The sequence below is a fragment of the Pongo abelii genome, chromosome 1 (assembly GCF_028885655.2).
Source record: "Pongo abelii isolate AG06213 chromosome 1, NHGRI_mPonAbe1-v2.0_pri, whole genome shotgun sequence".
Classification (NCBI taxonomy): Eukaryota; Metazoa; Chordata; class Mammalia; order Primates; family Hominidae; genus Pongo; species Pongo abelii.
Window position 1 is genome coordinate 133,611,715 of NC_071985.2, and position 25,972 is coordinate 133,637,686.

At 35.6% G+C, this 25,972-nt stretch overlaps 1 protein-coding gene across 1 annotated transcript in view; it reads right to left on the reverse strand.

The window, feature by feature from the left end:
* Nucleotides 1-4,211: 4,211 nt before the first annotated feature.
* PLPPR4 (phospholipid phosphatase related 4) overlaps nucleotides 4,212-25,972 on the reverse strand; it is a 44,867-nt gene continuing 23,106 nt past the window's right edge. Inside the window, exons 2-7 of the mRNA XM_024252151.2 lie at nucleotides 25,235-25,420; nucleotides 16,486-16,615; nucleotides 14,125-14,320; nucleotides 12,387-12,444; nucleotides 11,432-11,605; nucleotides 4,212-8,110 (exon numbers count right to left, since the gene is read on the reverse strand). Coding sequence (XP_024107919.1) covers nucleotides 6,785-8,110; nucleotides 11,432-11,605; nucleotides 12,387-12,444; nucleotides 14,125-14,320; nucleotides 16,486-16,615; nucleotides 25,235-25,420 — 2,070 coding nt within the window. The 3' untranslated portion in view covers nucleotides 4,212-6,784. The remainder of the gene's footprint in view (nucleotides 8,111-11,431; nucleotides 11,606-12,386; nucleotides 12,445-14,124; nucleotides 14,321-16,485; nucleotides 16,616-25,234; nucleotides 25,421-25,972) is intronic.

A 25,972-nucleotide genomic window follows, 5' to 3' on the forward strand; every position in this document is an offset into this window, starting at 1 on the left:
TTAAATATTGGAATAAGTAGGTATACTTTATTGGCACTTGCCTCCACAAAGTTTACTGTGGAGGTGGGAACATCTGAACAAACAACTGTTGCTAAATCATATGTATTGTGAGAAGACAGCTTGTTCCAAGAAATCTGGCTTATACTATGTCAACACTTCTTAAACATGCTTCAAATAAGAAAAAAGGGAAAAACATAAATAGCATAAGTTTGGCTTCAGGGTCTCAGAGTGGATTTTTGAGAAACTGGAACTTCAGGGCACAATCAAATGGATAACCATTCCTTTCTCTTCCAAATAAGTCTCATTTACTTATTTTATTTATTTTTTATTCACAGTAGATAGAGCACACTGTACTCATTCAATTATTCTATAGCTATTAAACACCTGTTGTGCTAGAACTGCTTATAAAGAACTTACAGTTCAGTGTGTAGTAAATATTCAATGTCTCATTTATCAAATTGATTAATCATACAAACTGTATGATTAAGTAAATGCATTGGTCATACAGATCAAGGATCTTTAAGTAGTTTCAAAAAGGAGAGATGAGGTTAGCCCTTTTAAAAAATGCACTAACTCTAGTGATGTCAGAAGCTTAATTATTTGATTATTTAAAAATGTTTAATTACCTATCTATCATCTATCTATATATCTATCTATCAAACAGGTTTTCCTGGAGAAGTAGTAGACTATAGGAATTTGCAGGTTAGATTGTGAAGAGTTTTGAAGCTGGTATGACAGAGACTGATCATTAGTTCCCGGGAATTATTCTCATCCTCTTCTACCTACTTAGAAAAGACACACACACAATTTTATCTGGGCACAGCGCCTCCCAGCTAGAGAGTACTTTCTTCAGCCTTTCTTGCAGCAAGGTGGTCTATTAGGTTGGTGCAAAAGTCATCGCGGTTTTTGCCATTACTTTCAATGGGACCAACATAATAATTACTTTTGCACCAAACTAATAGTTTGGGCCAGTTGGGTAGATCATAAATAATGGATGCCAGTTATGTCATCTTCTTAAAGGTAAAGCTACTTATCCTTGACTTCCTCCCTCCTACTCCTACTTCTGCTTGGAAATTGTGGCAATTAGAACAACCTTGAAAGCCATGTATTAAAGATGAAAATCCACCTCTCCAAATACAGATTGCTTGTATCTATACTGTTTATTACATGAGATAAATTCATGCATTGTATAACTGTTTCGTGTTGGCTTTTTCATTCCATATAATTCTCTGGAGATTCAATCAAGTTGGTGGGGGTATCAATAGTTCATTTCTTTTTATTGCTGAATAATATTCTGTGATATGATTATATAATAGTTTGTTTAATCATTCACCCATTAAAGGACACCTGAGTTATTCCTAGTTTTTGGCTATTAGTAACAAAGAAGCTATGAATATATATGTACCATTTTTGTTGTGGGCAGATAAGTTTTTGTTTCTGTGGGATAAATGCTCAAGAGTGCAATTGCTGGGTTGTATAGTTAAGTGTACGCTTAGTTTTTAAAATAAATTATAAATCTGTTTTTTCAGAGTGGTTGTACCTTTTACATCCCCACCAGCAGTATATGAGTGATTCAGTTTCTCCACATTATTGCTATTTTTGATATTATTACTATTTTTAATGTTAATCATTCTGATAGATGACTAGTGATATTTTATTGTGGTTGTGATTAGCATTTTCCAAATGGCTAATGATGCGGAATATCTATTCATGTGTTTATTTGCCATCTGTATATGCTTTTTTGGTGAAACTTCTGTACATATTTTTGTCCATTTTTTTTTTACTTGTTTACTTTTTAAATTTACTCTGTTTTTATTCTACAGTTGAGTTTTGAGAATTATTTTAATATTCTAGATTTGACCTTAAAAGCATGACTCATAAAAGGAAAAGTTTAACTGGACCTAGTTTGGGTCAATCGAGTGGATTATAAATGATGGTCACTTCTATATCATCTTTTTTTCTTTTCTTCTTCTTCTTTTTTTCTTTTTTTGACAGAGTCACATTCTGTCGCCCAGGCTGGAGTGCAGTGGCATGATTTCTGCTCACTGCAACCTCTGCCTCCCAGGTTCAAGGGATTCTCCTACCTCAGCCTCCTGAGTAGCTGGCATTACAAGTGCCCAGCACCATGCCCGGCTAATTTTTGCATTTTTAGTAGAGATGGGGTTTCACCACATTGGCCAGGCTGGTCTTGAACTCCTGACCTCAGGTGATCCGCCTGCATTGGCCTCCCAAAGTGGTGGGATTACAGGCGTGAGCCACCATGGCTGGCCTTATATCATCTTTTTAAAGACAAAGAGGCTTATCCTTTACTTCCTCTCTCTCACTCTTATAAGGAAGTAGCCAGGCATAAAAAGTGATAAATAGAAAATGAGATTTTATACAAATGCAATTTTCATATTTTCTCTTCTTCAAACTCATTCATCTAATGGTCAGTTGTACCATTTTGAAAATGTAACTTTCGAATTTAGATACATTTTTCTCATCAATGACAGAATCTTAAGGTAGGGGAGTAAAGGAGATGAAAAGGGCATTCAAGTTTGTTAAGTAGAATTGGTGGCAGAACTATAGTTTCACTTGTCATTAACTGTGGTGCACAAATACACAAAATTAGGACTTTGTTTGGCTGACAATTGTTTCGACAGTGAAATAAATGTCACTTCTATATCAAATGGCTCATCTAAATATTCTTTCAACTTGAAAGCATTGTCAATGGGGATCTTCCATAAATAGATCTTACTTGCAATCTATATACTATTACTGAAATACATGTTTTCTTCAAATGGGAACATTTGATCCAAGGGAATTTTAGAATCTTCTTACAGAATAAAGGCAGAAACATATTTAAGCAAAGGAAATTTGGATATTTCAGTCACAGACAGGCCTTTGACAATTTTCCAAGCCATGGTTGCTGTTTTTTTAGATTAAATCATCTTAATTCATTTTGATTTTTTCATTTATATTAATTACATTACTCTCTGAATCATGCATACATGTTCATATTCCCTTTGACCTGTAATATGAAATTACCTATAGACATCAAGTAAAGACTTGACCTATAAAAGACAGAAATAGCAGGGCCCTTAATGATAGCTTCCTAGGTGTATAATAACCAAGAATCTACTCACCTGTTGCCTCATGAGAAAGGTACTAGGACTAGGGGTATATGTATACAGGTCACCTGTTTTGTTATGTTATGTGGTGAAATAGTTGATGTAGGCTTTCAGCACCCCCAGTTGGCTTGCTTCTATTAACCTTGCAGTCAAAGATGGCAATACTAATTAGTTACTTATTTTAGATCATCAAGGGATTTCCTATTTTCTTACCAGTTTTTGCTCATTGGATAAAATGCATAATGATAATCCATAGAAATTGAGAACTTTAAGACATCCTTTAGAAAGGAAAATATGGCTGAATATCTCCATTTTAGAAATGAAAAAATCAAGACCTAGAGAAGTTTAATTTAAAGACCTAGAGAAACTGTATTTCACCCATTATATAAGATACATACTGTTTTTTCACATGTTAACTTCTCTAAAACCAGGATGTTTCCTACAATTAATAGGATCTTACATTGGCTGTTGGCCAGATAGCGATTGTGATGTTGTTGCCTGGTATGTATGAGCTTGGTTGCGATTGGACAGCTACATGAACTTGGTGGCATTACTGGACATTTGTAACTTCACATATCATTCAACAAACTCCTTAGGACCATTTGAGTAAATCCTAAGTTCTGGTTGTGGTCTAAAAACTTGTGCTAATACCTTCCAGTGAGATGTACAAATCATCAGCAGTAAAATTCATATGATGAGTCTTAATGGCTTGAAAGAATATCGTGGAGTTAATGTTGAAGCATTCTTTTAAGAAAAGCTGCAACGCCAATGGCCATGATGACATAAAGGACGCTACTGTTTGGGAAAATAAGTACATCAACTACTCTTAGTCAAGTCCTTCATATTTTCTTTTTCATACACTGTAACATTGATATGCAAAAATATGTGTAAAGTATAAAAGAGCTCCTTTAATAAGTGTAAAAGAAAATTCTAAACAATAAGAAAACATGTCATAGATTGAGAAACTTTTCTTTCTTAGTTGTAACCCATTCCTAAACAATTGTGAATTTAATCAATTCTGATTTTTCTTATTTCCTGTTATTTTCCTATAAGCTAAGCTATTATCTATTCAGACTCTGAAGTAAAAACCAAACTATTCCAATTTTGATGAAGAAATCTAATCTTTATTTCTATGATTTTAGCACAATATACTCACACAATAGCTTTTATCTGTACTTAACAAAATACATTTATAGCACTTTACAAACTTTATCAGTTTGGAAAACATTGCATAACATTTTTTTAAACACGATACTTTATATATACTATATATATTTTCATAATTTTATTTACTTTAAAAAGATAATTAACTCTCTTTATTCAATACTTGGTTTTATCAGTAAAGCACAGCCTAACAAAGGAAGAAGTGCTCCCATTAGCAAATAAGATAAATAGAACACTAAGAAGAGATACCACCTTTTAGTCTGATTTATTTTAAATTAAGGTACCAGTGGAATGTAAACAAATTTTTTTGTAATTTTTTTTTACAAAAGACATGTTATCAAATATACATGCAGAGGTCTGAGTTCTAGTGTCTATCATTGTATGTCCTTAACAATGTGGTACAATTTGTTAAGTCATTAAAAACTGTAGCCTTTGGCACTTTGAGTAGAAAAAGAATATATCAATATTTATGTAAAGAAAAAAAAACTTCAATGACTACAGAAGTACTTTAAAATCTTTTGTTAAGAAATAGGAAAGATTAGGAAATATCATACTGCACCTGAAATGCTGCAGCAGGGGTTTTTGTTTGTTTTTGTCCTTCAGAGTACTAAAACCAGCCCACCTTTCCCTCTACAAACTGGCAAAAGCCAGTATGAGCGTCATGATGGCGGTGGTGGTGAGAAGTGGGGAAGGCAACATTTTATTCCCACTCCCCTCTCTGAGAAGGAAATTGCCAGAAGGGATATGGTTGAGTCCATGTTTTATTGCCAGAGTTTTCAATTCTGCTGTTTTCAGCTAAATTCCTAATGCCTTAGAGGTTGGTTTTTCTAGAAAGCTCCGCCTTTTTCATGTGGAAATTGATAATGATGTGATACTATTCATCTGTAAACAACTCCTTCTGTTATTGGAAAGTGAGCTAAGATCAGATCAACCATCTCTGTTGTTTCCTTTCATCCCCTTGGCAATCATCAAGTATATATCAGAATTCTTATGAAATGGCGTAAAAAAGGTTTAATACTAAGTTCCAAGAACTGAGTATGTCTTCATACTTTAAGTTGGAAAACACTCCAAAATATTTTGTTTTTATCTTCTTCTTATCAATGGTATTGGTTTGCTTTGATTTAGGCTCAAGGCTTGATTCAGGATAGGTAGCAACAATGGTTGTTTGCATGTTAAACTAAAACTGCACCTATTCAGATATTTTGAAGAAAGTCATTCTTAATTTATACCGTGAGTTACTTTGACTTACCAACATGGATTTTTTTTCAGATTCTTCCTCTTGGTGTCCAATTAACAAAAATGTTTTAGAGACAAGAGTCAAACTTAACCAGTGTGGCTCTAATTTACTGGTCATCAGGATATAGAAAAATAAAGTTAATAATGTAGAACCAAATGGGACTTTTAGATTACTTGTTAAGATGGCAACCTATGCCAGCTAGTTGTAGACATCTAAGGGCAAACTTGACCAACATTTCTGGCAATGTAACCCACAATGTCAAGTTTTGGCTCAGATTTCTTATTTGCAAATTCACAGCAGTATATTTTGCTCAAGGAATGTCAATTGTTATTTTTGCTTTTAAAATAGGAGAACATATCTATAACATCAAAAAATTAATCAATAAGTTAAGGAGAAGCCATAGAAAGCAAAATATGATCACAACAATTTCAAAAGATTCTCTAAAATAATATATTTATAAAATTATGCAAATTTACTCACTAAGAAAACGGATTCATTAGCAGTACCTATACTTAAATAAAAAGTAAGCAGCAGAAAAACTATGCAGAAAAGTACTAGTTATTCCCTTTCACTGAAAATATTCCTACACAATTTTTGATGTTGAAGAAAGCAGAATTTTGAAGAAATGCACAAAAACCTTTTCATTTTTTGACTGTGACAGAGCCACTACAGAGAAGCTGCGGGGTGTCCTATTCTAACACAAAGCAGCCAGCATCTTCTTAATAAAGTAGCATTTCTTTAACAAGGAATTGCACACCACTATTTCACAGCTAAATAGAGTTTGAGAGTTTACATGGTATATGTACTATAATAATCAGCACCACCCGTATTGAGCTGTAGGTGCAGATTCTGCAAAATGAATATATAATACTGCATGGCCTCTGCTGTAGGGAAAATGTGTGTGTTCTGGGTTCCCACAGCTCACTATAAAGAAAAATCCCCAAAGTTGGCACATTCAGGAAGTAAAGTAGTATACATTTGAAGAAAACCACTTTCTTTTGATACTGCCCTCTGCAAAACCTTTTAAGTTTGACGACAGGTCTTAAGAAAACTCTTCACATCATCACGTTAGTTAGGTTCTTGCATTGTGCTTTTCCCTCTCCTTGATGTGAGATCTACAAGTTTGAGTATAGCAGTTCTGAAAAGTTACAGAGTTCTGGGTTGATGGTAGACAATCTAGCTTGGTGAGACTTCCCAATTCTCTGGAACAGAACACAGGTAGAATCAACATATGGTCTTTTGGGAGTAGCCCAAATGATGGAATGGACATCGCTCAATCCTTATAAGCCCGTGTGGGGGAGGTTCCTTTGTAGAAGATATTTCTAGTGTTTTCGGGGCTGTTGCTTCTTTCAGGGATTAGAATGATGTTGCCCTTTCTCCGCAGGGTGGAGTCGCGGGAAGAAGAAATGGACAGCGTCTCTGAGCCAATTTCGCTGCCCTCTACTGGGGTGACGCGGATGGTGGTAATTCCGTGGTGGTGATGCTCATTGCTATCAATGTTGCTTCTCTTGCGATCTCCGGAACCAAAGCTGTCTTTCAGAGACTCACAGCTTTCTGAGTCCCTGTTGAGATCGTTGAGCTCGTAAGTTTGGCGAAGGCTGCCCTTTTCAGGAGCTTTCCACTTCCAGGAGCCACTGCCTTCACCTTCAGTGGACGGGATCTGTATGATGGGCCTGTTGTTCTCTGGGTGAGCCTCAACCCTCACTATCCCACTGGGCTCATGGTCTGTCAAGGTTTTATAGCGGATGGAGCCAGTGCAGGAGACCGTGCTGCCTTCAGTGTTCTTGGGGCTGCTTTGGAGGACACCCTGCTGCTTGGACATGGCTATGACTTGCATGATTCGGGGCTGGCTGTTGCTTCTGTTACAGGCCACAGTCTTCTCAGCAGCTTTTAACCACTTGGCCCGAGCAGAGCTGCTTTTGGGGGAGGTGCTTATGTTTTCCTGAGTCTCCTCAGGGATGTGCACCAACTGTGAGGACCCTGGGCGGGACTGAATGGACACTCTTGGCCCTCCAGGCATGCTGTTGTTACATCCGGGGACAGCGCCAGGCTGGATTTTGAGGTACTGATTGCCAGGACCATGGTGGTCTCCATTCACCCCTACCCTCGATGGCTCTGAGCTTGACCTCATTTCTATGGATCTGGGTGGTGACTGTCCAGGCTCAGGCTCTATAACCTGCAAGGACAACTTTCGACTTTCATTCTTATTCTTCCACTGGGTGAGGAGCTGCTTTGATCGAGCGGAATCCATAGAGGCGTGAATGCTCGCATTTCTTCTGACAGGGTCTTCTACAGATGGGGTATTGGCTCGAGGCAAGGTATTGCTGAAGGTAACCATGTTCTCCTTCCCCATGGGGCTCCGTGGAGTAATGATTTCCACATCAGCATTTGCTCTTTTGAGATTTGTCAAAGAGCTAGCATCTCTGTGGTTTCGGTTGAGGATGCCTTCTGTATGAGCAATTCCATCACTGCTGCTACCATTTTTAGCAGATAAAACTCGGTTGGGATCTTGATTGAGGTCTGTCAGAGACCTGAGGGTGTCTCTGTGCTGAAACATACTCTCATCACTGGGCAGGAAATTCCCCACAGCATACAAGCCCTAGTGTTTGAGAGAAAGCAATAAATATCATGCACTAGAAGACAGTCACTAGGGTTTCCTTAGAGTACCCAGTGAAGTACATACATAGGTATATGCTTCCTATACACCATTGACTAGTACAAATAATGAAACATGAAAACTATATTTTTGCAGGGAAATGCTTTGTAAGTTATATCATAAATCACTGCATGAATTGCTTAGCAATGTGAACCCCATTCTTTTCTCCATCCTACTGGATGTTTTTGTCAATCTTATCCTGTGTATATTTTCAGAAGAAAAAGCAGACAAGAGAGAAGTAAGGACATTTTTTTCTGCTTTTCAAAGCAATTCATTTTTCTGGATTTAGGAACTTCTTGTTGAGTGACATCTCAAATGGCTTAAATGATTTATTTTACCTTCCATTTTCAATCATATGATGGAAAGTAGAAGAAGTGTACAAAATATAGAACAATAACTCATTTATAAAAAATGATGTTTTGAAAGAAGGTCAGAGACATATATTATTACTACTCACGCTGAGTACAGCCTTGCGTGTTCAGCATTGTACAGGGTGCTCTTGGAAGAGAGGGCAAAAACCATCGCCAGATTGGGGCACCTAGATTCTTTCCTGATTTAAGCTTGGTCATAAATTGGGAAATACTATTTGATCAATTTAGTACCATTGCACTAAATTTGAGCCAGATTTTATTTAATTTTGTCTTCATACACAGTGGATCTTTTTTTGTTTGTTTTAGATTTGGGAAGCAAAAATTTGGAAAAAGGCTAAAGTTCAGACTCAAAATCATTACCCTTTTGGCACATAGAAGATCTAATCCCCGCCGGACTTTCAGTTTTTGAGATACTTGGTATTAGAGATAAAAAAATCAAGCAGCAGACACCTGTTTGTGTGCTAATTTCAAAAGGAGGTAACCACTGTCTACTATTCAAGTTCAAAACAAAAAAATATTGATTTAACATTTTATAGAATGCTTAACAATGAACAAAGCATTGGCTTAGAACTGAAATTTTTCCAATTTTAGGGCAAGAGTGCAGACAGAAATGAAATAAAGTCAAGCTCCTGCCTCTTCAAGTATTTTAATTCCTGGTTGAAACCTTCTTCTAAATATCTGTCTATGCTCTCACCAGAATGAGCAATCCCTACCTCATGTTCTATTAATAATTGTACTTAAATTTGTAAGTTGGGGAAAATCCTCCACTAAACTATAAGCTCTCCATACAAGTACAGCCATGTGTCACTTAATGACAGGGATATATTCTAAGAAATGCATTGACAGGTGATTTTGTCATTGTGTGAACATCATAAAGTTCACTTACACAAATCTAGATGGTATAGCCTCCCATACACTTAGGCTCTATGGTATAGCCTATTGCTCCTAGGCTACAAAATCCTACAGTGCGTTACTATACTGAATACTCTAGGGAATTGTAACACAATGTTAAGCACTTGCGTATCTAAATATAGAAAACATATAGAAAAAATTCAGTACTCTATTCTTATGGGATCACCATGGTATTATATATGGGGTCCATGGTTGACCAAAATATCATTATGTGACACATGACTGTAGTTGTTTAATTCTTGTTATGACATGGGACAGAGAGTTAGTATCTTTATTTTGTAGGTGAAGAAACAGGCTTCTGAGAAGCTGTGTAACTTGGCTAAGTGGAGGAAAATTTGGATTAATAACCAAATCTTTTGGGCTATAAATCCCATGCTAATTCCAGGACGTCATGAAATGACACACATGCAAAAATCAATACATAAACTAGAGAGTGGCATTTCCAGTCTCCTTTATTTCTTCTGCAATGCACATTGCCAACTAACACTCCCATGGGCAACCCAGGCTTATGCACAATTCCTGGCACACCAACTTTAATTTGATCCCTTTCTCCTTCAGTGAAGAACGCATGCGAGTAAGAATAACTTTTAAAGTGACAATCTTGACTGTGCCAGTTTATGAAAATAAAAAAACTTTTATATATAAAATTATAGCACACTTCAGTACTTTACCTGTATTTCGGTAATCATTTTCTTGTAATACATTTCCAAGGGCACTAAGACCACATGATTGAGAACTGTAGCTACAGATAATTTATTTTTATTTCTGTCAGCTCTTCTCCGTTTCTTTCATTATTGCCTTTTCCTCTGCATGTCACTTGTTTATTGGTATTCCCTGGCTACCTTTTATTTTTATGACCTGGCAATTTTATATACCCGTAGTAACTACAATGGTACTTCCATTAAATATCCTTCTCCAGTACTGATTGCTCTTTTGAACTCCAGAAGCAACTACTCAACTGCTTATTGATTCAATTGATCCCCTCAACTCCCTTTACCCCCACAAATCTGCTTCATCTGTCATTTACCTGGTCTGCTAATGAAGTCATCATCTGTCCGGTGTTCCATGCTGGAAACCTGGCTATTATGTCTCATTCCTCCTGTTCCCCCACCTTCCACTTCCACTTGCTCTTTCAGATGCCTGTCTCTTTGCATATGTAGTTTCTTCTTCTTGAATGCCCTCCCTTCTTTCTTTACCCCATGGAACTCCCATTAAAAACAACAACAACACACACACACATCACTTTTGTGACATCTTTTCTAACTTCCTCAGGCAGTTTGCTATTCCCAAAATACTTTGTTCATACCCTGTTATATCGTTTAACATGTTGTAACCATTTATATTTATGTTAGTCTTTACATTGTAAACTTCTAAAGAATACATCTCATTTCTCAGTGTTACGATGTTCAGTATAATCCCTGGCACAGAATAGATATTGAATAAATGTAAAATGCATGAATGCATGCATGCATGACAAAATGAAATGGACAATCTCAGTTTCCTTATGCTGAGGATATTTCCCTTAGAGGGAGACCAGGCTTGAAAAAAGAGTAGTGTTAAAGAAGTCAGTATTAGTTGGATCACAGTTACATTCAGGTGCTAAATTTGTGGTGTTGGGCAAGTTATATAACCTTTAACTAAATTTTTGCTTTCACTAACCTTACTTTCGGCAATAATCACTTTCCTCATCTGTAGCATTATAATTATACTATTAATAGTAGTCCCTGCCCACCTCCTGTTTGGTTGGCATAAAGACAAAATTCAAAAATCTTTCTAAAATTACAATTTCTGGCTCATAGTAAGAGTTCAATAAATGATTTTGCTGAAAGTGGGATATGTGTTTTGGCATAGAATGGAGATGCGGCCAGAGATTTTCTCTTGAATATAAAATATATCGCAAGGAAGCTATTATAGTGAAAAATATTCTATGCATGTTTTCCATTTTAAACTTTGGTTTATAAGATAATAGTAAATTATTTACCAAGTACAGTGCAATTCCTCCTCCTATTAAAAAGCCACAATAGACATCAACTGGGTGGTTCTTATACTGAGTTATCCGTGTTAGCCCGCAGATTATTCCACAGATGATAAATGTGAAGACCAAGAGAGGTTTCAGAAGCTTAGAGGAATCCGTTAAAGTGGAATTGAAGTACATCTTAAAAATGGAAGAAGTGGGTTAAGTGTGTTAGAAAGGCCATTTTATTAGTAAATTATAATCAAATAAAAAGTTAAAAGTCTGATACAATTGACTTCAGTTTTACTGTTTCACCCCCTCTTCCTATGGCTATGTTCTGTGCCTGCCAAGAAGGGATATGCATGATGAAATTTATCACATAAATAACAGATCTCTCATTTAATTACATGAAAGTTGGAGAAATACCAAAACAGTAGAATTAGCCATTTAACTGTTTAGTCTCCATGTTACTTGTCATATAATTTCGCTCATTTTTCTCATGAAAGACTTCACGGACTATTGTACAAATTAGATAAAATGACTATTCATTGTGCAACATTTCTAAATTTACACTGACCTAAAACTTATTGTTACAGAAATACTAAAGTAGCATGTGTGTGTGTGTGTGTGTGTGTGTGTGTGTATGTGTGCACATTGTATGTCTTTGTGGGTACTTATTGTGATTCTTTCAAGTTTTGTAACATTCCTATAATTCACAATATCCTTCTATGAGTATAATATTAAAGGGATACCAGAATAAATAAATACTATTATAACTGTGTAGAAAAATTCTTTTACTGTACTATTTTTTATAGTACTGTTTGATTTCTGCTTTGGATGCCATTGTATTGAAAGGCTGCAGTGCTAAATTTACCATTCTGTTATTACACGACTATATCATCTAATTAGTCACCTGGAGACAACATTCATTCCTCAGATTTTCTGTAGAACACAACTTAACAAAAAAGAACCAGTTACTTACTGAAACATACACAGCTGCAAAGGCAGCAAGAGTTGCATGTTGAGAAGGGAAGGACTTTCTGCCAAAAGAAGATAGTCAAATTATGCCTTGTAGTTCAGATACACTGCTAGCAATCATCTCAAAGACACTGAGTGGTAAATTGTTCAACTTAAAAGTCACAAGGCAATAAACAATAATTTTACTTTCTGCTCAGCTTTCCGGTGAAAGACCTTAGTGATAAAATAAATACTGCTAATCACCATTAATATTAACAAATATTAGTGATGTACTTTCCAGTATAAAAAACTGCTAGCTTGGCAAGGGGCCACTTCATTACCTCACTAGAAGGATGGTTGAAAGTACAAATGGATTGGAAAACATCATTGTTCTTTGGTGTAAGAATTATACCAGTTTTAAGTAACAGCTCATAAAACCTAGGGGTTTAAAGCTTCAAACTTTTTCTATGCTCCTAAACACATTGTTTTATTTACATAAAAATTTTAAAAAATGAAGTTATTTTCTCATGGCATTGGATCTAAATGTGTTTTGTTAATACTCTAGAAAGCATAAGAAAAGTCTAATTTTAACAAAATGTTTCCCTACAAAATTAACAAAATGTAGTACACTTTACAATAATTTCATCTCAAGAATCATAGATCATCTTATTTAAACAGTTTAAAGAGCAGGTAAAGATAGTGAAGAGACTCTGAAAAGGGCAGGCAAAAGAAGAATAGAGATTTGTTTCAATGACTTAAAAAATTAGAAAAAATAAAATTCACTTAAATTAGTGCCTTCCTAATTATTTGATACCATGATAAAGAAGATCCCCATTCAATAGAGATAAATTAATGTAATAGGACTGAGAAGAAAATAGAGGACATAAGTCTTGGCTGTAGGTCCAAAATTATTGAATGATACATGAGAACCTTAATGTGTATAATCACATAACATCAGGCTTTAATTATTCAGGTGTACCTATTAACTTATTTTTGACTCTTTAGTCAATATTTGGGAACTTATTGAATGGAAAATTCAATTCTTTCAATAACTGATTGGCCCTTATCCCTCTGCAATTTATTTCTTTTGAGCCTCTAAACTACTATCTCTTGTCATGTAAGCTTATTTTTGCTTTATTTATTAAAAAATTTAATGCATTGGTATTTTCTTGAGTTTCCTTTATACACTGACATGTAAGGCCAGAAGCTATGCACACCTGGGTTCATTCAAAGAATGAATGAACTTATGGCACAGAGTCTGGGGCACGAGTTAGATCTGATTCAAAGAAAACATATGCAATTCTAGATGTTACCCCTTCTCAAACTTTACAAAAAGGAAAATTCACATTATTTTTTTATAGAACATATCATGGAGATATAACTTTCATATGTGTTTAGTCTTTAAACCAGTACAAGAGTTATATTGACTTCCAGCCATGACTGACTGTAAATATTCTGAAATAAACCATTTATAGTAACCTAAAACCATAATGAGTATAGGATTGATCACAAAACATGGTGGAGTTTGGTGAAATAGGGACTAGAGGCAAAAATGTGAGGCTGAAATTTGGAGACATAGAGAAGAATTTGGAGTAAGCCCCCAATGATTTTCTATGGTTGAGTAATTGAAGAGATCATTGAATTGAAAAGAAAAATAAAAACAAAATTATTATGACTGAAAAAGGCATGCTTAAAGTGATACTCCAAGCAGCAATTGAATAATGAAAACAATGATGCAGAGTGTTTTTAGATCTATTTCTAACCTGCCACTGTTGATAACTGTGAGGTCAGATCCTGAGCAAATATCTTCCACAATGTAGGAATTTTCTTTGCAAGATACATTCAGAGAGGTATAATTTGGTTTGCACACAGTCAGAAAGTAAGGTGCTTGATATCCTGTGGACAGCTGTATGATATCTGTAATGAGAGCTGTAGAGCATAATCCAAATACATGAACACCTATAAGCAGAATGAAAGAAATTGTTACCAAGTTGGTGATTGTGTCAGCATCAAACATATTCATTAAACATTAATGAATTAAGATCTTAAAATCTATTGTGTTCATTTTCTCTAAGTTAATTTCAAGAAGACAGTATAGAAAATTCCTAAACTTCTGAACAGATACTTAAGGCCAAAATAAAGGCAACGAGTATCTCCAAAGTAGTAACTTTAGGCACTTTTGTTAATTTGGTGATAAAGGGCCAATTCTTAACATTAACTGTAAGTCACTTGTCAGACACTTGGAGCATGCTAAGATATGATTTGAGAGTGATGACATGTGTGGAATGAAGAAAAATTTAAAGTAGTTTTAATTTGCTTAGCGTTTTTAAGTTGCCAGGGTTATTTCTCCCTGATGGTCTGTAACACTAGCCACAGTTATCACACCCTACAGAATCCATTCTAATTCTCTTCAAGCTGTGATCATAGTAGGAATGCTAATTAAAACAGAGAAGAAGTCAGACAGGCCCTAATGTGGAAATGACAATCGTATCCTAGGTACATGAATGTGGGGAGCCTATGTGTGTGTTTGGAATTTGGACATGACGTTCTTACATCTCTTGGTCCAAATTCTTTTTTCTGTGTCTCCTAGGACCAGTCTTAAACCATGAAATAAAAAAATCCTTGCACTTGTACATGCAAACTCCATGCCTGCTTGAAGTTGTTTGCTTGGCCTTATCTTTGGGAGTCCAGCTCTCTGCTCACAGGCGCATGATCTGGAACTTTCTCACTCTAGGTTTTCTTGTCACCCTAGATTCATTCTGACTTGACAGCTTGCATTCTGATTCATGAGTTGTTCATAGAAATCATTATGAGAGGACCAGGGTAATTCTTCAGTCACCGCCTCCAGACCAAGAGTGCTGGCTTGCACATTACCCTGTTTTGCATTTTTCTTCACTGCTTACTGTCACCTAACCACCATTCCTCCAATTGCTTCTCCACCCACACACCTGGGATTCATGACACAGAAACTTTATTTCTACATTCCAATTCCTAGAAGCATGCAAAGACTTACTTTTTCCTTTGGATAATGGACTTTCTAGGCCTCTTGCTGATGCAGGCTCTGGAATATTGTTCTCTAGAGTAGAATGGATCATCCTTCCAGTCGAGAGAGGGTATGTGGCCCTTTGTCCAGAGCATTTTGTTACATTAGGGAGTATTTTCTCTGTGATCAGCTATATGTCCTGGAGTTTTATTTCCTTGCCTGAGTTTGTGATGCTGTTAAGCTGCCTATTGTTTTCTTATCATCTCAATGTGATGGTAAGAAAATGCTTAGTGGAGCAGAGTCTGGGGCATGAGTTAGACCTGATTTTTCCTCTTGTGGGAAAGAAATTTGTGTATAATTATCTACTAGGGATTAAGCAAAGCCGTCAATTATTTTAAGCTTACATGTTACAGGTAAAAATAACTTTATGCTGACTTATTGGGAATGAATAGAAAACATTCGGGTTGGTGTGATGTATTGTGGGTGACTATTCAACTATATTAAAAAAATAAAAGATCTATGACAGGAACAACATTAAGATGGTCCAATGCTAAGCAGAAGAGATGAAGGTTTGAAAACTGGTTTGATTCAGATGCTGATAGCCAGGTCTATAGATTTTCTATAGGTCTCATAAAAGATGAAAGGTAACATTAGGGGCTACAACCAAGAAAAAAGGGTCACGATGCAGTACTCAATGGTGACATTTCAAAGTGTGGTAACTTCTGCATGAAAACACTGCAGGACAATTGAAATGGAATCATTAATGTGGCTAAAGTAATTTTTGAAGAGTTGTCTATTCATTCTGGCCTGCTGCTGTTTGTTCTCCATTTTGAAAGACTGAACACAGATCCAGTGAAACCATTTTAAAATAAATTCATACTTCAACCAGAGCTAAGGCAAAAATAAGTTGAAACACATGGCATATTAGCTCTCAAAACAAGGGCTACAACCGTAAATAGCACATTTCAGATACAAAACCCAAATTTTGGTGTTTTAACAGTTTCTTGCAAAATGTAAAACTCATCATGTACTGAAATTATACATCTAAATTATAGTGTGAGAGACTTAATATCTATAATTAAATATAACATTTCAATTTGAAAAAAAAACATTTCTTTTTTTTGTGGTTCCCCACACCCACCAACGAATCTGACGGCTCGTCTGAGGAAGGAATTGAAGTTGCAGCCTCCAGCATTAATGTTGGGCTCTAGACCGACCCCATTTCTTCTTTTGGAGAGGCAACAGTAGAGAATTCCTTCTCCTACCATAATCTGTAAAGATAGAAGGGTATTCAGGAAGAGGCATTTTGGAATACCTATTAAGCCAACAGGTATAAAGGAATTATATATCACTTTTTAACATACCAATTCAATAAAGTAAAGATGCAAATTGTCTTAAAAGCTTTAGAGGCACAGCAATTTCTTCTGAGAATTTGATCAAGAAGTGAGAAGTAAGTAATCAGGCCACTCTAATGAGATTTTGTAGGGTCTTCTGGACTCTCATGTACTGGAACATTTTACCAGCAGATTAGGTCCATAAATCAATTTGGGATTGAGCAGAAGGATCAATCCATGGAAAGCATGTGAGTGTAGAAAGGTGCTTTCTACAGCGTAGCTGTCCCATAAATATTTCTGCAATGATGGAACTATACTTTGCACTGTCCAATACAGCAGCCACTACCCATATGTGGGTATTTATCACTTGAAATATAGCTACCGCAAATGAGTAGCTGAATTTTTAATCTTATGCCATTGTATTAATTATTTAAAAATTAAATACACTTAAATATAAAATGAAGTGGCCACAGGTGGCTAGTGGCTATCTTATCAGAGAATGCAGATTACAAGAGAATCTAGGTCAGCAGGGTAGTATTTCCTAGATATAGACATTTAGACAATGTGTTCACAATGTCATACAGTAGTATCAAGAGGACTCTCTTAAGATAAGGAACAGGGCACTTTGCTGCAGGATTTTAGTACCTGTGAGATAAATGAAGGAACTCAATATGTTAGGCATGATTTCCTTCAGTAAGTTTTCTTTGAAACCTCTTACTGTACCCTAAATTGAATCACATCTCCGTCTATGTGGCTCCCTTAGCATCTTATCCTTCCCTCTAGCATAGCTTTATGAAATTGTTCATTTGGCTGTCTCTCACTAGACTAGGGCCCTCTGAGGGAAGAACCATGTCTTATTTACCTTTCACCTTCACTGTCTAGCACAGTGCCTGGCACGGTGAGATTTGCATTTTTGGCTTTTACTGTGGGACTCACATTTGCTAACTACCTTAGGCCTTTGGGTTGTCAATTATTCTGTACAACAGAAGCAAGATTTAAAATTATCCATTTTATTCATGAAAAAGTCTTTCAAATATTTGAGATAATTGTGCCTAAAAGATTGCTGTGAAATTAAATATTGATTCGCTATAAATGTGTGGAGCTGAGGAAAGTACAATTAATGAGATACAAACAGTCTCTTAAATGAGATACTAACAGTCTCTTAAATACAAATAATCATGTCACTGTAAATATTATAACCCTGATTTGGACAGAAACAGGTTTTCCATGGAAAACCTCTCAGTTGTTATTACTAGCTTAAAATTTATTTTATGAAGTGTTCAAAATTATAGTTTTTTTAAAAAATCTAATGACAGCCTATGGCCTTCTGCTTTGAATGCTTAAATTGCTATATTTACTTCTGTAAGGAATATGGTACATGTCTAATTATAAAGAATCTTACTTTGTATTAAAAATTTAAAGAGTAATTATCATAGTAGAACTCTACCCATAACCATATGTGTGAAAATCATGTGGCATAATAAACTCTTTTAAGATAAATCATTATAGAAATAATCAAAAGTAATTCATTTCAAACCATTGGATGCTGAGTTAACCATTTATACTTTTTGAAAAATATATTCCTACATTAGCACTTCAAGTTAGACATGGAAATTCAATAGGTTCTATACTCTGTGTAGACAGATACAACATAGTACAACAATTACACAGAATAATATAACTGCTACCTCAAATTCATCATTTCCAGAAAATTAACCACTTATTCTTGAAATGTATTGTATTCAGCTAAAAGAGATTAATTTCACCTTCACTTCTTCAATAAAAATTCTGTGAATAATTTTGTTTTCCTCTTTATAATTATATTTGTAATGATTCACATTTTGTCCATGAGTGTTGAATTACATAAGAATTTATCTGTATAGAAAAGTGTGTTTTGTCATACAATACAATAGTCATTATCTCAAATGACCTTGAGACCTTGAGATTTCAGGAGTTTTTTTTTTTTGTTTTTTTTTTTTGAGACTGAGTCTTGCTCTGCAGGCCAGGCTGGAGTGCAATGGTGTGATCTTGGCTCACTGCAACCTCCGCCTCCTGGGTTCAAGCCATTCTCCTGCCTCAGCCTCCCAAGTAGCTGGGAATACAGGCACGTGCCACCAAGTTTGGCTGATTTTTGTATTTTTAGTAGAGACAGGGTTTCACCTCGTTGTCCAGGCTGGTCTCAAACTCCTGACCTCAAGTGATCCACCTGCCTCTGCCTCCTAAAGTGCTGGGATTACAGGCATGAGCCATCGCGCCCAACCAAGAGTTTTATTTTAGTTGTTTGAATATGTTCAAAACTCATATGCAGAGAAAGTGCATCAACACTTATTTGTCTAGACCATGTAATATGGATAGAGGTTTCTTGTTAGTATTCTGACATCACCAAACCATCCCTCTCATTAAACAGGACATTAATTTTCTCCTCACACTCACTTCTGTCACTTAACCTCAGCTAATGTCATTCACTAGTTTTCAAAATAATTCAATTTGGCATAAAGATAGGTCTCCTCAGGGTATAGGGAGATGTTTCCCAGTGCGTTTCCAAATGCCCAGCTTATTTCTCCCTTTGTTTTTTTTTTCGTTTTATTTGAATGGCACAATGTTGTACTGCAGTATGGTGTCAGAATTTAGGTTCTGATAAGAAAATTATTTGTTGCTGTTGCATTTGTAAACAGAAAACAGTTTACAACAAGTATCTTTTCACAATCTCTGTTTTGTGCTGTACCTAACCCTGAAAAGGACGCAATTTGTTGTTGTTGTGGACAGGTTTTGGGAGGAGATATTATAATGACTACTTCAGGGGAGATTTTGAGAGGAAATATATTTCTTAGTACTATAAGGACCCTGGCCATGGAACAGTCGTCATAGGGAGGACTCACAATCCAAAAAGTCTTTCTTGTAAAACAAAACAACAAAAATTATTATAGTATTCATCATAGTATCTTCAATGTTTCAATTTTCAATGAATGTTTTTTGGAAGCCCTAACATGTCTAATATTCTGCGTATTGATTGTGTAGCCTCTTAAAGCTAAGGCTATCCCAGGAGCTAGAATTAAATTCTGATGGAATTCTTCTATAAAATTAGATGTATTAATTCTTTAACAATGTGTAATAAAATTGTATTTCCAGGAAGAAAAAGCGCACTTTTTTTTCTGTTCACATAGACTTCATTAAGATTTATGATAAACCCAAATAGTCTTTCTTGTTTTCTCTGAGAAATAATCTCCAAATAACCTAAAACAGAATGCTTGTTTTATCACTCTAAAGTAAATGAAAATTGAATATTAAGGAAGAAATTTTTCAATTTAAGGGCAATTTCAGAAAAATAAAAATATACATTTCACATAAATGAAATACATTTTTCCACTTTCATGTATAACATCACGAAGACAAGTTATTTTTAAACATCTCTCAAAGCATTAAAAAAGTCTGGGAAGCAAATACTGAATGATTCATATTTAAATTCCTGCATACAAATCAGCCGATCTTTTTATTCATATGAAGGTCCTTTTGGAGAATCTGGCTGAAGTGAGGCCTTTTGTTTTGCTTTGCCTTCCCCCAACTCCACGTGGCGGGTGTCAGCTCTCCTCACACAAGTCCTTTTGGACACTCATTCCCAAATGGAGAGTTCTGCTTACCTCCCTACCCCTTCTCATGACCCCATTTTTGGAACAGGCTTATGCCACCCTACAGATAGAAAAGAAACTGGCATCCTTGAAGTCAGAAATTAGAGCCTGTTATTTTTACTTTCAGGAAGAGAGAGGGAAAGGAGTTAGCATAGCTGTATATGTAGGAAGATTCGAGATAGAATTATGGTTCTAGAACAAGATGACTGCAGACACTGGACGATCACTGCTGAGAAAATGTATGTTTGGGGAGAAGGCCTTCAAAACCAAGAAAAAAAAATGAAATTAGAGTGAAATCTAGAAGTATAGTATATGTTTGGAGAGAAAGCTGTGACAAAGTGATGTCAGCAAAGTCAAATCTGTTTCACCATCCAGTTGGTTACCTAAGACCTATGAAACCAGTGTGGTAGGAAAGAATTGCTGTCATCTTGGAGTGTCCTGAAGTGACACAGGGAAATCAGGGATCCTGAAGTGTAAATAGTCCCCTAGTTTGCCTTTCCTTCCATGAAGAGGCATGCAGCAGCTATGGCAGTTCTGTGGAGATGTAGGAATTGAGTGGCACCTTTCTGGAAGGAGTTGGCACTGGACTTCCCAGGTCAGCCTGGTGGAAGGAAGCCATGGTGTATTTTCCCTTTTATTTCTCAGGCCTCAAGAAAGAAAGTTTTAATGCCAAATCCCTCAGAAAGCATCTCAAACTTGTATATTGAGAATTTATTATAGGATGTGAAGGAGTCAACACAAGCAGGCACACAGTGATGACACCAAGGTTATTGCCCCCAGGTCATGTACCAGTGTCAGCAAAGGAAGCAACATGAAATAAATAGTGCTGGCAGGGAGTGCCACAACTAAATTTGCTTTCCTAGCAACTTGATAAAATACCCTGGAGGAGAAAGACTTCTAGATATATACAAAGGAAATTGTTTCAATGATTAAATATCAATACAGTTTTTATAACAGAGGCATGATCATTTGTGTCGTATTTTAAGTAATTTATTTCAAATTCAAATATATCAATTATAATAATTTTGAGCACTTTTAGGATAAGCGCTTTCTGGTGTGACAGTATGACACATTTAAAGCATCTATATATATAAAATTTATATATATTATAAGCTCTATCTATCTAAACTTTTATTTTAAGTTTAGGGGTACATGTGCAGGATGTGCAGGTTTGTTATATAGGTGAACACATGTCATGGGGATTTGTTGTACTGATTATTTCATCACCCAGGTATTACACCCCGTATCCATTAATTACTTTTTCTGATCCTCTTCCTCCTCCCAGTCTCCACCCTCAGGTAGGCCCCAGTATGTGTCTTTCCCGTCTATGTGCCTATGTGGTCTCAATGTTCAACTTCCAGTTATGAATGAGGACACGTGGTGTTTGGTTTTCTGTTCCTGTGTTAGTTTGCTAAAGATAATGGCCTCCAGCTCCATCCATGTCCCTGCAAAAGACATGATTTCATTTTTTTATGGCTGCATAGTATTCCATGGTGTATATGTACCACATTTTCTTTATCCAGTCTATAATTGATGGGCATTTAGGTTGATTCCATGTCTTTGCTATTGTGAATAGTGCTGCAATGAATATACATGTACATGTGTCTTTATAATAGAATGATTTCTGTTCCCTTGGATATACACTCAGTAATGGGATTGGTGGGTTGAATGGTAGTTCTGACTTTAGGTCTTTGAGGAATCACCACACTGTCTTTCACAATGGTTGAACCCACAACAGTGTATAAGTGTTCCTTTTTCTCCACAACCTCACTACCACCTAATATTTTTTGACTGTTTAATAATAGCCATTTTGACTGGTGTGAGATAGTATGTCATTTTCGTTTTGATTTGCATTTCTCTAATGATCAGTGATGTTGAGCTTTTTTATCATATGCTGGTTGGCTGCATGTATGCCCTCTTTTGAGAAGTGTCTGTTCATGTCCTTTGCCCACTTTTTAATTGGATTTTTTTTGGTAAATTTGTTTAAGTTTCTTACAAATGGTAGATATTAGACCTTTGTTAGTTGCATAATTTGTAAAAATTTTCTCCCATTCTGTAGGTTGTCTGTTTACTGTGTTGAAAGTTTATTTTGATGTTCAGAAGCTCTTTAGTTTAATTAGATCCCATTTTTCAATTTTTGCTTTTGTTGCAATTGCTTTTGATGTCTTCATCATGAAATCTTTGCCCGTGCCTATGTCTTGAATGGTACTGCCTAAGTTGTCTTCCAGGGTTTTTATGGTGTTGGGTTTTGCATGTAAGTCTTTAATTCATCTGGAGATGATTTTTGTATATGGTGTAAGGAAGGGGTCCAGTTTCAATTTTCTGCATATGGCTAGCCAGTTATCCCAGCATCATTTATTGAATAGGGAATCCTTTCCCTATTGCTTGTTTTTGTCAGGATTGTCAAAGATCAGATAGTTGTAGGCATGCAGTCTTATTTCTGGGTTTCCTATTCTGTTCCATTCATCTGTGTCTCTGTTCTTGTACCAGCACCATGCTGTTTTGGTTACTGTAGCCCTGTAGTATAGTTTGAACTTGGGTAATGTGATGCCTCCAGCTTTGTTCTTTTTGCTTAGGATTACCTTGGCTCTTTGGGCTCTTTTTTGGTTCCATATGAATTTTGAAATAGATTTTTCCAGTTCTATGAAGAACGTCATTTGTAGTTCAATGGGAATAGCATTGAATATATAAATTGCTTTGGACAGTATGGCCATTTTTATGATATTGATTCTTTCTATCCATGAGTATGGAATATTTTTCCATTTGTTTGTGTCATCTCTGATTTATTTGAGCAGTAGTTTGTAGTTCTCCTTGCAGAGCTCTTTCACTTCTCTTGTTAGCTGTATTCCTAGATATTTCATTCTTTCTGTGGCATTTGTGAATGGGAGTTCTTTTTTGATTTGGCTCTCAGCTTAACTGTTGTTGGGGTATAGGATCGCTAGTGATTTTTGCACAGTAGTTTTGTATCCTGAGACTTTGCTGAAGTTGCTTATTAGCTTAAGAAGCTTTTGGACTGAGACAGTGGGGTTTTCTAGACAGTGGATCATGCCATCTGGTGACTAGTCAGCAATAGTCTTACTTCTATTCCTATTTGAATGCACTTTATTTCTTTTTCTTGCCTGATTGCTCTGGTCAGAATTTAATACTAGGTTGAATAGGAGTGGTGAGAGAGTGCATCCTTTTCTTTTGCTGTTTTTCAATGGGGAATGCTTCAAGCTTTTGCCCATTCAGTATGATGTTTGGGTTTGTCATACATGGCTGTTATTATTTTGAGGTATGTTCCCTCAATACCTAGTTTTTTGAGAGTTTTTAACATGAAGGTATGTCAAATTTTATTGAAAACCTTTTCTGCATCTATTGAGATAATCATGTGGCTTTTGTCTTTAGTTCTGTTTTTCTGCCCTGGTAAAATGACTGTATAATATGAATTTTTTGTTAAAACTTTAGTAAATAATAGGAAAATAATGTTATTCTGAGCAATATTGCACTCCAAGAATGTTTTATTAGTCTCAGAGTCTCAGCTTCTTCCAAGTACATTATTAATAGTTCTAGTAATCTGACAGTCACTATAGAATAACTCATTAATTTTTAAAGTGTTTAGAGACCTTTTAAATATGATAAAGTTCTATGAAAATTGTTTCAATTTTATCTTCTGAGAATATTTTATACACTATGTATTTAAATTGTAAACAGCATATTATAATTATTTAATATTGGGGAATTAAAAAAATCCATAGCTACATAAAAGTATAGAGTTTAGAACATCTATGCAGAGACTCTTCTTAAACTGCTGCTGTACTGAACCTGAATAGGCCAATTCATTAGAATGTGAAGCTTTCAGATAAAGCTTTTAATTTAATAGCCATTTCCTTTGACATTCATGAACATGCTAAAAGCAAAACAAGAGTTTTTCACTGTAGAAGTAAATATCACTTCCCTTGAAAAGTGTTTCTTGTCCTCTTAGGTAGTATTCTTGGGGCAAAAGAGGTGGTGAAAAGCATTGGCCAGTCTTATTTATTAATAGATTTATCTAAAAGTGTGTTACTTACAATGTATATTAACACATTAAATACAAGTATTTTTTGAATTCAGTTCCAGTACATTAGAGCATTTCTTTATGTACGTATTTTATTTATTTAATTATTTATTTTAGATTTTTATTGATACATGATGGATGTACATCTTTTCAGGGTATAGCTGATAATTTGATACATTCATATAACATGTAAAGATCATATCAAAGTAATTAGGGTATTCATCATCTTATATATTTATCTTTTCTTTATGCTAGGAACATTTAAATTATTCTCTTCTAGCTATTCTGAATTCCTGAACGTATTTTAAAATGCAAATGCCTTTTCTGAATGTAAAACAGTTTATTATTTGAGTATGTCTGTATGTATGTGTATGCGTGCATGCATGCATGGCTGGAATGAGTTTTTATATCTTTATAATTATTTATGCTCAGTACCCATAATCAATAAACAGTGATAATCTAGTAAAAAATAAAACTGTGAGTGATAGCAAATGCATTTTTGGAAGAAAGTCTGTTAACTACGTAATTTCTCCCCCAGTTTTTCAGGTTTCAGATACCAAATAAACACATGTAAAGTAAGTTAATTAGGAAGTATATCAGAAATGTCCTATTAGCCATTCAAAGAGAATTATAAGGTTACAAAACTTTTCATAATGATTTATAAAAATAAACACTAGGAATCAATCATTTCTCCAATCATAAAATGTTTAAATTTTAATGCCAATAATGTTAAGCTATTAACTTCCACATGATACTGTTAATATATCTCAAAGACATGACTTTGATTTAGGATTTAGAGTTCACCTTTTGTTTGCTTTGAACCCATTTTTATACAAATGAGGTGATTTTTAGTTTTCCAGGATTGATAAACACAATTTTGGGGGTAATTCTTACCGTAATTGCAGGTCCAGCAAAAGCCAAGCTAAGCAACATGAGGAATGGAATTGCCTCCTGGGTTGGTTCAATGTACGGCATGCTAAGACTCCGGTCATAGCAGCTAAATCCAGAGTGTACAGGTTTGAAGACATCTGTGAGTTCGAGGAAATAGAGGCTAACCACCGATGATGCCAATATAGGCAACTAAGAATGAAGGACAAAGAAGATCAATTTATTCTACCTGATATACAGGGCATACATAGAAAACAAGTGGCTTTCTCTCCTTCTCTCACTATTCCTCTCCGATTCCAAAGTTAAAAATCATTCATAAGTTCTATTACTTCTACCTTCAACATGGATTCCAATTCATCCCCCTTAGTCACAGCCTGTTAGGTGTCTATGTTGACCCCAACCTTCTAATTGGTGCTACACCTCCACTCCTACCTTCCCACCATACCCATTCATTTTCCACATAGCATTCCAAAGAGTCTTGTAGAAATATTTCAGATCAGATGGGTCAACATTACTGATAATCAGAGAAATGCAAATCAAAACCACAATGAGATACCACCTCATGCCAGTCAGGATGGCGATTATTAAAAAGTCAGGAAAAAATAGATGCTAGTGAGGCTGTGGAGAAATAGAAACGCTTTTACACTGTTGGTGGGAATGTAAATTAGTTTAACCATTGTGGAAGACAGTATGGCGATTCCTCAAGGATCTAGAACCAGAAATACCATTTGACCCAGCAATCCC